Genomic DNA, 13,693 nt, shown 5'->3' with positions numbered 1-13,693 from the left:
TTTTAGACACACGTGAGCTTTCACAAAAATTAATTTATATTCTTTTTATTTTATTTTTGGGTTAAGTCGGTAATTTAATTTTTTTTTCTTTTTATTAATGGTAAAAATATCAATAGTTTAATGACATAGACGTTTTGAGTTATTTATAAAAATATAATGATTAAATATACAATAATTTTAAAATATATGAACTAAACGAACTATTATCTTATTTAAACTCTGTGTGTGACTCTCAATATACATCGACGGCTGCCATTTTTCTCCACATATACAACAAAATTAAAAAATAAAATAAAATGACCTAGTACTTGATAGTTGATAGGCTGGACCAAAAACATGAGATGGGAACTCAGGTTTGACTTGGAGAGTCAACCTCGTGTCTGCTCATACTGATACACTAACAGTTTGCTGTTTATCTTTCTCGCCATGAAATACACAAATTAATGTTCACGATGGGTAGTGCGTGCATGTTGTTCATGCGTTGCCCACACCAAGCCACTATCAGCTTGGTCGGCTCTTGAGCAGTGTTGAGTTGTTTCAGTTAATTTCGGATTTTAAATTTTAGCAGGATTTTTTTTTTATTATACTTATCATTCTTTCAATTAAAGTGTATGTTTTCAATTTTACTCGAATTAACTCTTTAACTGATTTTATTTTATTTGTATTAATTAGAGATAGTCTATCATAATCAAAGTTGAAATTTCATATATATATAAAATAACATATAGGGTCAGTTTCATAATGCCATAACTTTTAAAAATAATTGCTACTAAATGTGCAATATAAATAATTAATTTAAAAAACATCAGTTAAATATTTTGTAAAATTTATTTCTAAAGGTACTGTAAATTTCAAAAGCACTTGTATGTTTTCTGTAAATCTATTAAACTGTAATAAGACAGAATTAGACATAATATTAAATAAAATTTATTTATATCTTTTTAAATATATATGTAAAACATTTTTATTGTGTATATCAATAATTGATAACCAAAATAAATATTTTGTATTATTAATTTTTTTGTTTTTGTTATCTCAATTTATTGGTAACAATAATAATCTCCTTAAAATTAATGATTTTATTTCCTAAGTAGTAAGGATAATTTTTAGATTTTTTATAATATATATTAGGGTACATATGAAATTGTATTTAATATAAAACTACTTCTCAAAATTAGATTTTAAAAAGTTACTATTTCTTGACTTTTCAAATCTACAGTAAGATGAGATAGTTTTACCAACAGTAATTTTTTCTAAAAGTTTATCAAAAATAAAAATTAATTTTTAATTTTCCAAAATTAATTTTAAACTTCCCAAAAATTTTGAGAATCCCAAATGGTCCATAGTTTCGTTTATTATAACATACCACATGTTTTTCGGTTAACGTCTAGCCTATAGTATAAGGAAATTGGGAGTATTTCAGCTTTACAAGAAAGCTGGCTCCATTAGGGAGTGCAAACGGCGAGTCACTCGTTACACATCAATAATTAATTATCCATTAAATAACATTTCATAATGTTAAAAATTAGTAATAATAAGGAATTAAATATGCATTTAAATGACAACTGCTTCTTAGCTGAGTCTCACATACAGAGTATAAAAATTTAATTTCTTTCAAATATATAAAAATAATTTCGGCTGATTATAAGTCCAAATGTGTAAACCGTGCCATGAACTGACATGGAAGGTTCATGGAAAATTGTAATTATAAATATCAGCAATACCGTTTAAAACAAAAATTATGCATTTAAATGAAAAAAATTATAAGAGAGAAAATATGATTCCACGAAATTTCCCATTCGTTCATCTTTTTAGAGCGATGAGCTGCCCCACCTTGTTCCATTACCATCGCTTTTCCAGATCAAAACAACGCCGATTCCTTACGAAAAAAATGTGAACCTAGACAAATTTGAAACATTGACCCATGTACTTGAGTCATGTCAAGTCTGTGTCTCATCGTGTTTTGCATTTAAGTCCATTTCCCAGTCTCTTTATCAGACATAATCAAATGTCAAATGTCCTTTTCCAGGCATTCAATTCATCAATGACTATGTCTATATTGCCTTTTAAATCTCCTTTCCAACTTCATCCAAAATTTTCTTATCTCTTGACTGGTAAGCTGAAACCAGTTAGAAGCATCCTTTGACTAACAATTACCCAATAAAAATTGCAACAATGAGGACATTTTTTTTTTAATTGAATTTTGTATTCGGTCGTTCCTTCTCATTTCCTGTGTTGGCCGGTTGAAAGATTCTTCATTGACTAGTGACTACACGTGATTCAAAATCACTGATCAAGATCAAGTTCACACGTGAAATTAAACCTTTTTGTTAAAAAAGACGAAATTAAACGCACTTGTAGTTAAAATGTTAAAAAAAAAAAACAGTGACATTGGATCATCAAACATATTATAAATGGGACCTGACCTAGTCGCCATTATTGTCAAATGCCATCGATCAGGGTAATTTTTTTTTTTAAGGTTATTATAATATATGCGAGGATATATGTAGAATTATATTAAAGGATAATTGATTCTCAAAATTGATTGTTTTTTGAAAATCTGCTTTAAAATGAAGTGATTTTGTCAAAAACATATCAAAATTATTTTTTATCTTTTCAAACTTATTTTTGAACCTTTAACTGCAATCTCAAATGAGTCCGTAAATAGCCATAATCATATTTCCTTTATTATTTTTTTTTGTAAAAAAAATTATTTTTAAGTATGTAAGGCCAATTTGTGATTGCAATTCAGCTTAATTTCGAAAGTATAATAATTAATATTGATAAAAAAAATTGGCACATAATCCTATATTTAATTTGTTTAACAAGTAGTAGTTTTATTTCACGAACAGTTGCAGAATATATGAAAACCACGAACCCAAAACATCTCAATGCTAAATAATGAAATCTTAGAAATTCTAATTTTAATTTTTTTTCCTTTTCATTCGATAAATAGAGTTTAAAAATAGCTACACCATTTTTTGTCATGGGTGTAACTTGCGTATGTTGTCACAATTTATATAAAGCATCGACTTTGACCTCAAGTTAGTATGCAAGAAAGCTTATTGTGTTCATATGGAACGAGAACATTGACGAATAATGAAAAATAATTGGACTGGAAAAAGATTGACTTTGACCTAACTATAGACTGTGAAATAATTAATTAATTAATAGCTTTCCCATGTGCCAGCCCCATAATTATGTGAATATGTGTGATTCATGAAATACGTACATGGTATTTTGTTTAAATACTTGTTGAATTTCTATTTTTTAATTTAAGTATCAGTTTATGTCTTATATTTTTTAAAAATTACAAAAGCTCTTGCAGTTATATATATTAAATTTTTATCTTTACTTTATCTTTTCTTTTACGACAATATGCTTGCAAGAATACTCTTAACATTAATTAAGTTATTTATAAAAGAGGTTAATTAACAAATTAACCAATGAATATGAGTGGTAAAAGAACTTATATTTTTTGTACTTGTACAACAATCTTACTAATAATTATTTATAAATAAATTCATATCAACCAACTTAGAGTAATGTTTAGTATCATTATAATATCTTACTAATAATTATTATATAAAAAAATCAATTTATCAATTAATCCTAAAAGTAAAAATAATAATATAAAAGTTTGAATAAATTTTTATATTACTTTTAAAGTCAATTTGAAAAATTATCTTTTTTATTATTATTAATATCCCAAAAATACTGTTGAAAAAGTATTACTGTAAAAAAAAGATAAAATAAAGATAAAAATATAACATATTCAACAATAACAATATCTTAAAATAAAAAAAATAAATAAATATTTAAGTCAAATTATAAAGCCTAAACAAATGTTTACTCCGTATTTATATGCTTCTAAAAATATCAATCAAATCCCAGGAAGGTATTCAGAGAAAATTTTAGCCACACACAAAAGATGAATCAAATTATGTTTCTTACGTGGCAAATCCTATTTGGAAGCATTAATGCACCTGCTTCCTTGTTGTTTTCATGTGGAGCCTCCACTTTTGGAAAATGGACTCGGTTTGTTAAATGCAAGTGGTACATGGTATGACATAGATGTAACCGTAAAAAATAGGTTTACAATATGATATATGGTGTGAAACACGTTTTGAGTTTCCAATATATAGTTAACTCATCAGTTGTGGTATAAATAGCAAACTCTGAGGTTACCATTTGTCTGCAAGATACTATAATTGCAGATATAGGAAAATTTAAAGGAGATCAAGATGGTGAGGACACCTTGCTGTGATAAAACAGGACTGAAGAAGGGAACATGGACACCTGAAGAAGATAGAAAGCTAATAGCTTATGTGACTAAGTATGGCTACTGGAACTGGCGCCAGCTTCCTAAGTATGCAGGTAACAAATTAAAATTATCAAGTTTTAAGTTTTTAAGTACGGTTATTAGAATACTTAATGGATTTCATCATCTGGGTTTCTTAATTTAATGATTTCTAATATTTATAGCATACATATATAGATTGACATAAGAACTTCAATTTAGTTAATTAAGAGTGGGTTCGTTAAGTTAATACATTATTCTTTTCTTCGAGTTTTTCATGGATTATTAAACTTGAATCAGTTCCCCACATTTCAAAATTTGTATACGACATCTTTTAGTTGAAAGACTTAATTGCTCATAAGTTTGTTCGATTTTTCAGGTCTGGCAAGGTGTGGGAAGAGCTGCAGATTGAGGTGGATGAATTACTTGAGGCCTAATATCAAAAGAGGGAATTACACCAAAGAAGAAGAAGATATAATCATCAGACTACACGAGTCACTGGGAAATAGGTATGCCCTAACCCGTATTCTATAATAAAATTATTATAGAGATCAAGGAAAAATAAATTGTAACAAATAAAAATGAAGATCAATATATATTTTATGTCGAAGTTTGATTAAATGATGATCTTTCAAATGACAACAATACATGTTTAATTAAATAAATATTTCACCATGGAATCAATTTTAATGTAATTATATACACGCTTCAATACACATATATCTAAAAATGTTGGATGAATCAATTCTAGGTAATTTCTTTGAAATATTTGATCTGGTTCTATATATGTTCCTCCAAGTAGTAAAGGTTGCATCTTTTTGCATATTGTCCCGCATTAAACGAGTAAAAGTAAGCAGAATTAATGAAAATTAAGAACAACGTAAATTAAGTAGGTATAATTAAGCCAATATTAAGAACAACGTAAATTAAGGCATCGAATAAGCACTTTTTGATGCGTAATGAAAATACTCAAATGCTACTGAATTGCATGTAGTGTTATAAGAGATGACTCATGCAATAGGGTTCCTTTATGTGCAGATGGTCCGCGATTGCTGCCCAGTTACCGGGAAGAACTGACAATGAGATCAAAAACCACTGGCACACAAGCCTCAAGAAACGCTTGAAACGAAATTCAATCACCAATACTAATGGAGCCAAAGATACCCCAAAACGAAAAGATCCTGAAATATACAATCATGATGACACTGAAGCCAACCCAGTGCAAGAATCAAATCTTGTCGACATTATTCCTCCAATTCTTGAAAGCTCTTCTTCATCAAGTGACCAGATTTCCTCCTTGTCCATGACCACAGATATTACCTCAGTTGGAAAAAATACAAATACCACTGATGAGTTGATTCTTGACAATAATAATGAGGCTGTTTTTCATCCATATGCGGACACCAGTGGAAGTTTCTGGACCGAGCCGTTCTATTCTGATAATTTCTACAATTTATATATTTCCAATGATTTTCAGGCACCCAGCTTGTTGCCGGCCGATCCTGGATTTGCATCTGTTCACTCCCCATTTCTTGATGGAGAAATTATCTTATGGCCTTAGAAGTTGTATTAATTAATTGTCTATCGAACAACTCTACTGTCTACTGAGATAATATATATATATATATAGTTATTCCATTTCTAGATGTTGAGTCTGCTAATATATAGTTATTCCATTTCTATATGTTGAGTCTGCTAACAGGCTTTTGATAATGATGTATACTACTGATTTGTTCTAAGTGAAAAGTTGTAATTGCTACGGGAAATATTACGAAGCTGTGTACGGCGCCACCTAGAAGCACCCACTGGCTTGGGCTTTAAATGCATTGCTAGGACTCTGCTAGATTAAGGCCCAATTCTTTTTATATATCTCTCTACTTTTTTTTTTTGAAAAGATATATCTCTCTACTTAATTTTGTTAATTATATATTACAGTACTAGCGAGTCCTTCTATGTTCTAAGCTTCTATATTAACCCATCAAAAAAGAGGGGAAAAAAGCCTCTGGATTAAAATCTTGGATAACTTTGGCAGTTTCAATATTTGATTTACAATTTAAGTCTTAATTGATGAAAAAATTTATTTATAACGACCACATTAGGTTAGTTATTAACCACATAATATTTGTTATTAACCACATAGATAAATTATTACTTTAGTTGAAACTCAAGTTAGGAAGTTAACACTTAAATTTTGAGATCTCTAGTATCTAAGAGTTTGTCCGTCAAAAATCTTTTTATCATGTGGATAATTATGAATTATGGATTTTACTTCAACTTAGGTATACAAATGTTGAAAGACAATGAACGTTTTTAAAGGGTAATGTGACATTTTCACATACCACACCTTCACAATTTTTCTCATGTTAAGGATGAGTTAAGTTGTGGGTAACCAAATATTATTAATTTATCAAATATACCTGAAGTTTTGGTTGGCTATCAAATTTGTCTTGTCGTATCATAATGAATCCAACTTGATTGGGAAATTTACAAAAATTACCATAAAACTTTTGTTATTTTCACAATTAATCCTCTCAACTTTTTTCTATCAACATTAGCCAAACACATGCTTTTCTCCCCAAATTATCCTTCTTTACAAGCCAAAAGCAACTTTCTTTCTCCCCTTTCGTCAAACCAAAGACAGCTTTCCACTCTTGAATCATCAACCAACAGCGACGGCAAAAGGCAACGATAAAAGTGAAATCCGATCATAATTTATCCGGATCCAACACTAATCGGCATCACATAGTGGTATGAGTTATTTTTTGAAATTGATCGAGAGTTTCGGAATTGCGAGTCGTGAGTGAATCTGACGACAGACTGCCTGTCACACGAAGCTTGGTGAGACAGATTGCCAGTCGCACCAAAACTTGGTGCGACAGGCAATTTTGGACCTGCCAACGTAAAGTGGTAGCACCAAAAATGGGAAATCGTTTGGCTTCGTATACGTTGTTCCAGTAAAAGATGGGAAGAAGAATGTACATGACTAAGGCAAAACCAACTAAAGTATTGACAATGGCAAACAATGGTGTCGCTAATGGACTTCCCAAAAAGCTAGAAACCGTAGACTAGTCGATTCCAATAGCACCAATGCCTAAGCCACTCAGTCCTGAACCTATCTGTTGAGCTGTGACAGATCTTTTCCATATCCAGCAAACAAAAGAAAGAGCAGTAAGGGAAGGGAAAAGGTATCCTGGGATGATATAATAAGCAAAACTCGATACAAACACCACGAAAAAGAATTGTATCCTGGTAAGTCTTCCCTTTGGCCTCTTCTCTTTTTCATGTAGTGCCCTGCAATTTTTTTTTTTAACAGATTGAATAAATGCATCGTGTTGCTTCAAGTTCAAAAAATGGTGGAATTTGGAAGATGAATGAGCACCTGAATAGAGAAACTTGAACCAAGTTTGCTGGCCACCACATATATGGAGAGTCCACGAGGTATCTTCTGAATATACCAGCCCACCCATAACCAAGCATCTGAATTGCCCAAAACAAAATATAAAAATCAAAGTTGAGAAAATTTTAGAATGTTTTGTAACTGTAGTACTAATGTAAAATTGTAAATATACCTGAGTTGTTAGTGCAAGCAACAAGATCGCTACCGGATGTATACTTCTTTTATAGAAAGCCCTGAGCATTGCAATAATATGGACAACATAAACACCACTATCTCCATAGCTAGCGAAAATGGTGATCAAAACATGTTCTTTAATATTGAAAGGCCTCGGATTAAATGAGAATGACCAGTTCGTAACAGTCTTTTGTCCATCTCTAGCATCCCAAGCATCAAAGCTAACTCTTCTAGGTCCTGCCAACATAAAGTTTCTTCTCTCTTCAGGTACTGATCCTTCATTGGAGCTTCCTTTCCGTGACAAGCTTCACTCAGGTGGTTCAACTCCAAGTACAACAGCCTTTTCTGGTATTGCCCATATTCCAGAATAAACCAATTGAGATTGTTTGCAAAGCTTGGTTCTTCGATTTGGGAGAGATGGGAGAAAGAGAGATTGTCGGGGGAGAGATGAGAGAGAGGGGTATTTTGGTCTCAAAGGCTTTTTTATGGCTAATATTGATAGAAGTTTGTTTGGGGGGTTAAGATGGAAAAAGTCAAAATTTTTATGATTATTGGTGTAAATTTCCCAACTTGATTTAGAGTCCATTCTACATTCTTTTTAAAGAGGAAAACAAACCTTTTACTAAAGGTCAAAACAATTAATAATACATGGTCTCAAAATCAGAAGTAAAATATTATAATAGGCTAAAAAAGGGTATTATTTTTTTTAGACAAGAGTTTAGAAAGGTACAACTAATAGCATAAAATTATGACATCATTGCTAAAATAATTTTTTAAAAAATTTATTTTGATGGTAGAGCTTTGTAGTATGACAATTTTTTTAAGATAAACTTAAAAATTATCTCACATTAGCTAATATTTGTTCTAGAGATAAAATATATAAGACTTGGATAATTGTTAACTCTAGAACTAACTTTTTAGTATGAATTATGATCATGATGTGGACACGATTTAGAATCCAGTTGAATTGGATTGGCATTTTGTAACTCATACATTGTACAAGCCCACAACCATTTTAATGTAATCTTAAATAATAATTATTACTTTATGGTTGAATTAAAAGTTAAAAGTATTTTAAATTTTAAATCAAAATTAAAAACAAAAAAATAAATGTTAAATGTATGGCTATGTATTTGGTTTGATCATATTTATGGCAAATAACATTTAATTTCATTCAATATTTATGGACTGTGTTGTCTCAATGGTTGTTGGCTGAGTTCTACTCGTATTAATGAGATGAGCATATTTGATTCATTGTGTTTTGAATTTTTCTGAAAAAGAAAAAAAAAGGATTGTTAGTGCATTACTATGTCGGCATCATATGGACAATGTTTCTAAGCCTTAAATGTGATAGTTATTTTTAATGTGACTCTTTATGCATTTTGTTGTACCGCAAGTTGTCTATATAGCTTAACTTCTTATTGGGATTGAGGTATTGTAAATTTTAAGTTACAGCTGCTATGAAAAATAAAAATTGTAAATGTAAAACAAAAGTTAATAATAAATAGTAAATATAAATTTTAAATAATAATTTTGACAAAATAATTAAAGATATAATAAATTTTTCATTATACAAGTGAAAAATCATATTAACATAACTTCTAAGCTACAACAGCTAGTGCCTTTGGGTCTTCCTTCTACAATGCTCTCTTTCTCTCTGAAAGAAGTATTGAGAATGGAAGGTAAATGAGTTGTTATGACTCTATCTGTCACTCACTTGTTGAGTGGTTTCTCTTATTCCTTTAACATATATGAAATAACAAAAGTAGGAACTGCGGGTTGGTGAGGTATTAACATTGGTAGTAATTAAATGGAGTGGCTGTTTGCGGTTGGTATAAGAATCTTCACAGCTAGCCTTTTAGTCGTTAAGTTATGGATACAGAAGAACTTATATGAAGGTGCAGTGCAATAACTCTACAAGAAGAAGAGAATGATAGGATTGATTTCTTTGGGAGCATGGAGGAAAAGGGACTTAAGATTGCGGCTAATTGTTTGGTGGGTAAAATCATGCTTAACAAAGGAGTCAGTATAGAAGGATTGAGAGTTGTGATGCAACAAGTGTGGAGATCAATAAAAGAATTTAAAGTGGAAAGTGCAGGCAATAATGTCTTTATCTTCAAGTTTAATTCTGAGGAAGAAAAGAAAAGAGTGTTCATAGGCAGGCCTTGGCATTTTGCAGGAGCACTGATAATGATTCCTGAACCGAAAGGTATTGGAAATATCAACGAGTAGTCCTTCACACATGCATCCTTTTGGGTACAAATCCATAATGTGTCTATTATGTGTATGCATAAAAGTGCAGTCCAAAAATTGTGGGAAAAGATTGGAGAAGTTAAGGAGATTAAAACTAACGAAGATGGGGAATGTATTGGAATATTTGCTCAACTGAGAAATTTGGTAGATATAACGCAGCCTTTTAAAAAGATCTTGTTTATTGAAGCAAAAGGAGAAAAGAAGATTTTGATGGCGGTAGTGTATGAGAGATTGCCGAACTTTTGTTTTTGCTGTGGTATTTTAGGACACCAATACAGAGAATGTCTTAAATATCAAGGACATCCAAATGAGAACTTGCCATATGGTAGCTAGTTAAAAGCCAAAATTGCAGCTGAAAGAGCAAAGTTCAACAGGGACAAGGAGAAATGGAACAATGAGCACCGAAAACCAAGTTCCCCACCTACAACCTCAAGGCAGCAACAATTGCAACAATAGCACTCTAGCTTGGTTCGAGGTAGCGGTTCAGAGGCAACTTGTGTTGGGAAAAACAAAAATGCAGAACAAATAGGAGTAAACCAGGTGGCAGAGCGCAATCAATGCAAAGTTTTAAAGGATTGAGGTAGCAGGTGACAGACTGCAAAACGCAAGCTAGCATAGCAGACACTATAGGCTCGATGAGAACCTTGTACGAAAAGGAGGGAAATAATGAGGGAAAAATACTGAATTTGAAAGCGAGAAAGAGAATGCTACCGAATTGGTTCACCAATAGCCTATACAGTGTCCAAAAGGAAACAACAAGGAAGGAACGATGAGTAGGCTGAGGAATCTTAAACGAGAGACCAAAGGGAGAAAATGGAAGTTTCAAGCCAGGAACCAATTAAGCAAAAGAGACAGAATAGCTAACCCGCCTGGAACTAAAAGGCCTAGAAATGAGAATGATGAACCAAGTCTAGAAAAGAAAAGATCAAAAGGGATGAGTCAATTTTACCCATTAACTAACAACATTCAGACACATTCCCCTTCAATAAATCTCAAATTGAGCTGGGAGCAGCTTGAAAACATAATCGCGGAGGATGCGACAGCAATGGAAGAAGACATATCGGTGGGGCTGTCATGAAAAATCTAAGTTGGAACGTCTGGGGTTTGGGGAATACCTGGACGTGCATAGAGGTGAAGCAAATTCTCCAAACACACAAACCTCATATTTTGTTTTTTTGTGAAAATAAATTAATGGCTGTGCAAGCGAGGTAAGAGCGTAAATGACTGAGTATTGATAATGGTTTTGCAGTAAATAGAAATGGCTTAGGTGGAGGGTTAGCATTATGTTGGAGTAGTGAGGTTCACCATATATACGTTGTTATCCAATCTGAAAATGGAAAGCAATGGAGATGCACAGGGATCTACAGACACCCAGAAATATGTAGCAACAATACACATGGACACTTCTTCGAAGATTGTCAAGTTTGTTTAACCTTTCGTGGTTGTGCTTTGGTGACTTTAACGAAATTTTAGATCCAAAGGAGAAGTGTGGTGACCAGGACCAAAATTTGAACATGGTGATCAGTTTTAGAGAAACTATTCAAGATTGTAACTTAGTAGACTTAAGCTGCAAAGGTTACCATTTTACTTGGTCCAATCATCGATTTGGTCCCCATCTTATTGACGAGAGATTGGACAATTTTCTGTTGTTGTAGAAAGTGCTAATGGAAGTTCAAAAGAGAGGAAAAGGTGAGAGTTATGCACTACGAAGACATATGGAGTGCCTACAATATGTGTAAGAGTATTGTTCAAGATGAGTGGAGTAATTGTGATAACTAGAAATATGGAAATCAGGTACTTCAATTTCAAAAATTAGCCAAAAACTCTATGGCTAAACTTAAATAGTGGAGTAAGCAGGAATTCGGAGGACGAGAAAAAGAATTAAAGAGATCAATTAAGCAGCTGGAAAGGGTAAAACAGAATTTTGAGCATTATGGCAGTGGTGATGAGATTAGAAGATTGGAAAAGAAAATCAATAATTTGTTGATTGATGAAGAAATGTATTGAAAGTAAAGATCGAAGGCTAATTGGCTTAAGGAAGGAGATAAAAAACGAAGTTCTTTCATGCTAAAGCTTCAGTAAGGAAAATGAAGAACAAGATTTGGGGAATCAAAGATGGACAAGGAAACTGGATAGAGAATATCGTTGAAGTGGAAGTAGAATTCTGTGAGTATTTTCAAGAGATCTTTACCTCTTTAAGAACAAGTCAAGACCAAATAGACACTGCTTTGGTGGGACTGATGCCAAAAGTGGCTCAAGACATGAAGAACATGCTGGAGTAGCCTTTCACAGCCGATGAGATATCAAATGCTCTGAACCAAATGTGCCCAACAAAGGCCCTTGGACCGGATGGATTCCCTATGATATTTTTTCAAAAGCATTGGCAAACAGTGGGAGGTGGAGTAATCGAAACTTGCCTGCATATTCTGAATGAGCAAGGTACCTTATCTCAGTTAAACCACACTTGCATTGCTTTAATTCCAAAGGTTCACAAGCCTAGGAAAGTTACAGAATTCAGACCAATTAGTCTTTGTAATGTAATTTATAGAATTATTGCTAAGACTATAGCTAATAGAATAAAGCCTATCATTGCCTAGATTATTTCACTAAATTAGAGTGCATTCATACCCAATAGGCTTATTACTGACAATATCATTATTGGCTATGAATGCCTTCATAAAATTAGGCACAGCAAAGGGAAAAGAAATGAGTTAGTGGCTTTAAAGTTGGACATTAGCAAAGCATATGATAGAACGGAATGGGATTTTTTTAAGCACATAATGATAAGATTAGGATTTCTAAATAGATAGGTAGAGTTGGTTATGAATTGTATCACTATATCATCTTTCTCTGTAATTATTAATGGAAATCCAAAAGGGATGATTCTCCCCCAACGAGGCCATAGACAAGGATGCCCGTTGTCTCCATATATGTTCATTTTGTGTGCAGAGGCCTTCTCCAACATGTTGCTGCATGCAGAGTATAATCACCTCATTCAAGGTCTAAAATTTAGGAAAGAGCTCATTATCTCACATTTACTCTTTGCGGATGACAGCCTTGTGTTCACCAAAGCTTCAGTTGATAGTTGTAAGAATCTAAAAGCCATTTTTTATTAATACACTGCTGCTTCAGGACAACTTTTTAACTTTGAGAAGTCGTCCTTAATGTTTAGTGGTAGAATACCAGGGGACAAAATTGAAGCAATCAAAAATATTTTCGAACTTAATGTGGTATCCAGACATGAAAAATATATGGGTCTACCATCTACGGTTGGAAGAAAGAAGACAAGCTTTTTCAATGAGGTGAAACTCAAAGTGGTAAGCAAGATTGCAAACTGGCAGCATCGTTTTTTCTCAAGTGGAGGTAAAGAAATTCTTATCAAAGTTGTGGCTCAAGCGATACCATCTTATGCAATGAGCGTTTTTAAACTTCCTCTAAGGCTGTGTGATGATATTCAGAAGACAATGGCTAAGTTTTGGTGGAGATCAAAGGAGGACAAACACATAATTCATTGGGCAAGATGGGAAAAGATGAGTCATGCCAAGAGCAGAGAAGGCCTCGGGGTTTAG

The 13,693-nt window shown here is 32.5% G+C and overlaps 3 protein-coding genes across 3 annotated transcripts; 2 read left to right on the top strand and 1 right to left on the bottom strand.

Moving 5' to 3' along the window:
* Positions 1–4,244: 4,244 nt before the first annotated feature.
* Positions 4,245–5,861, top strand: LOC18053187 (transcription factor MYB15). Its single transcript, XM_006447352.2, has 3 exons — positions 4,245–4,377; positions 4,680–4,809; positions 5,339–5,861. Exons 1-3 carry the CDS (start codon positions 4,245–4,247, stop codon positions 5,859–5,861), a joined length of 786 nt encoding a protein of 261 aa, XP_006447415.1.
* A 1,504-nt stretch (positions 5,862–7,365) lies between these two features.
* On the bottom strand, positions 7,366–8,118 carry LOC112100950 (oligopeptide transporter 1-like). Its single transcript, XM_024190827.1, has 3 exons — positions 7,870–8,118; positions 7,680–7,777; positions 7,366–7,591 (listed from the first exon to the last, which is right to left on the bottom strand). The coding sequence occupies exons 1-3, from the start codon at positions 8,116–8,118 to the stop codon at positions 7,366–7,368; spliced, it is 573 nt and encodes a 190-aa protein (XP_024046595.1).
* Positions 8,119–9,827: 1,709 nt separating this feature from the next.
* LOC112100949 lies at positions 9,828–13,693 on the top strand. The gene is made up of 2 exons (XM_024190826.1): positions 9,828–10,080; positions 13,257–13,693. Exons 1-2 carry the CDS (start codon positions 9,828–9,830, stop codon positions 13,691–13,693), a joined length of 690 nt encoding a protein of 229 aa, XP_024046594.1.

Source organism: Citrus clementina, unplaced genomic scaffold (assembly GCF_000493195.1).
Source record: "Citrus clementina cultivar Clemenules unplaced genomic scaffold, Citrus_clementina_v1.0 scaffold_2, whole genome shotgun sequence".
Lineage (NCBI taxonomy): Eukaryota > Viridiplantae > Streptophyta > Magnoliopsida > Sapindales > Rutaceae > Citrus > Citrus x clementina.
This window is presented reverse-complemented; position numbering and strand designations above follow the sequence as displayed.

Bases quoted from the DNA above. Each gene is read 5' to 3' on its own strand.
- LOC112100949 (XM_024190826.1), top strand. From the start codon at position 9,828: ATGGAGGAAAAGGGACTTAAGATTGCGGCTAATTGTTTGGTGGGTAAA. The intron at 10,081-13,256 runs GTATTGGAAATA...CTGCTGCTTCAG, and splicing joins AATGATTCCTGAACCGAAAG to GACAACTTTTTAACTTTGAG.
- LOC18053187 (XM_006447352.2), top strand. From the start codon at position 4,245: ATGGTGAGGACACCTTGCTGTGATAAAACAGGACTGAAGAAGGGAACA. The intron at 4,378-4,679 runs GTAACAAATTAA...TCGATTTTTCAG, and splicing joins CCAGCTTCCTAAGTATGCAG to GTCTGGCAAGGTGTGGGAAG. The intron at 4,810-5,338 runs GTATGCCCTAAC...CTTTATGTGCAG, and splicing joins CACGAGTCACTGGGAAATAG to ATGGTCCGCGATTGCTGCCC.
- LOC112100950 (XM_024190827.1), bottom strand. From the start codon at position 8,118: ATGTTGGCAGGACCTAGAAGAGTTAGCTTTGATGCTTGGGATGCTAGA. The intron at 7,778-7,869 runs GTATATTTACAA...TGGGCAATTCAG, and splicing joins TGCTTGCACTAACAACTCAG to ATGCTTGGTTATGGGTGGGC. The intron at 7,592-7,679 runs GTGCTCATTCAT...AAAAAATTGCAG, and splicing joins GTTCAAGTTTCTCTATTCAG to GGCACTACATGAAAAAGAGA.